The sequence below is a fragment of the Rhincodon typus genome, chromosome 38 (assembly GCF_021869965.1).
Source record: "Rhincodon typus isolate 14 chromosome 38, sRhiTyp1.1, whole genome shotgun sequence".
In the NCBI taxonomy this organism is placed as follows: Eukaryota; Metazoa; Chordata; class Chondrichthyes; order Orectolobiformes; family Rhincodontidae; genus Rhincodon; species Rhincodon typus.
In genome coordinates this window covers 1,895,765-1,897,309 of record NC_063369.1, presented here as the reverse complement: position 1 = coordinate 1,897,309, position 1,545 = coordinate 1,895,765, and the positions used below count along the sequence as shown (strand labels likewise).

Here is a 1,545-nt window from a genome sequence, read left to right as displayed (position 1 = left end):
GACCAACCTCATCCCGCCCCCTTGACCTGTCCGTCCTCCCTGGACTGACCTATCCCCTTCCTAACTCCCTACCTACACTCACCTTTACTGGCTCCATCCCCGCCTCTTCGACCTGTTTGTTTCCTCTCCACCTATCCTCTCCTCTATCCCTCTTCTATCCGCCTCCCACTCTCTCCCTATTTATTTCAAAACCCCCTTCCCCTCCCCCTTTTCTGATGAAGGGTCTAGGCCCGAAACGTCAGCCTCTCTGCTCCTATGATGCTGCTTGGCCTGCTGTGTTCATCCAGCCCTGCACCTTGTTGTCAAACATTGGCTCTACCTGGAGGACCATAAACTCAGTGAAAGACACTCTTTGGTCAGCCCGAAACTTGTTGGCCTTCCAGAACAGGGAGTTAACCCCGTCTGAGTATTGTAGACTGGCACATTCCAAGGTGCAGGACTATGTGCTGAGGGAAACACCAATGCTTGAGGCAGCCGTCGCCAAGGAGCGGTGGGGAAAGACCACTGTCTGAGGTCTTTCTGCTGAAAGTAAATGGTGGTCTGTTCAGTTCTCGGACTCTCCCAGTGCCTCAAATATATGTAAATATAGTCTTGTACAAGTAATGCTTTTGGTTTATTTGCTGCATAGAGTCAAACTCCAATGTTTGTTTGTTTCTCCATATGCTATTGTACAGAACCAAACTACTTTAGTGACTACGTATGTATGCATATGAAGATACTCTTGTGAACAGAGTTCAGTTTTGAGCTAAAAAATAAGTCAGTGATACGCAGTAGGTCAGAGAGGAGGAGAGCAGAGATCTCAAGAGCGTTGTAGGGTTGGACCTGGGTTAGAGAAAACAAAGGGTGGATCCATAAGATACAAATAAGATGAAGGATAGGTGACTTTGCTTGGACAATAAGCACAAAAGAAGCACAAGTAGGATCAAGAGGATTGTGGACAGGAAGTGAGACCTCTACATGAGTTGTTTCATATTTGTAACACTTAGGCAAGAGCGATAGGTGTTTCAAATTGCAGCTGCGGTGTTTCAGTTCCACCAGTTGTTATCATTCCCTGTTCAGACCATAGTTAACTTGTCAGTTAGTCTAGACAGCTAAATTAACGTTAGCCTTCACAAGAGTCACACTACCCCAGTAGTGAATGGACTGCCCATTAACTCTGAACTTACATATTTATACATGTTCTTCATGGCTGGATTGGTCTTGGACCTCACTGTGTGAATCAGAGCTCCACCACCTTTCTGGAAACATAGTCAAAAAATCAACACGTCAGACAGTCCCACACCATCACTGTCACCATCACCATCAGAAAGTCTCATACCGTTACCACTAGACATTTTCAAACCTTCATTGTCACAGAGTCTCACATTATTACCATCAGATATCACCATCACTGTCAGACAGTTCTACACCATCAGACTGTTTAAAACCGTCACTGTCAAACAGTCCAACACCGTCACCATCACACAGTCCAACATCTTCACCGAAAGACAGTCCAACACTGTCACAGTCAGACAGTCCAACCCTGTCACTGTCACACAGTCCAAC

At 45.9% G+C, this 1,545-nt stretch overlaps 1 protein-coding gene across 1 annotated transcript in view; it reads right to left on the bottom strand.

The window, feature by feature from the left end:
- LOC109922474 (DENN domain-containing protein 1B-like) overlaps positions 1–1,545 on the bottom strand; it is a 44,865-nt gene that overhangs the window by 25,883 nt on the left and 17,437 nt on the right. Inside the window, exon 14 of the mRNA XM_048617790.1 lies at positions 1,128–1,238. Coding sequence (XP_048473747.1) covers positions 1,128–1,238 — 111 coding nt within the window. The remainder of the gene's footprint in view (positions 1–1,127; positions 1,239–1,545) is intronic.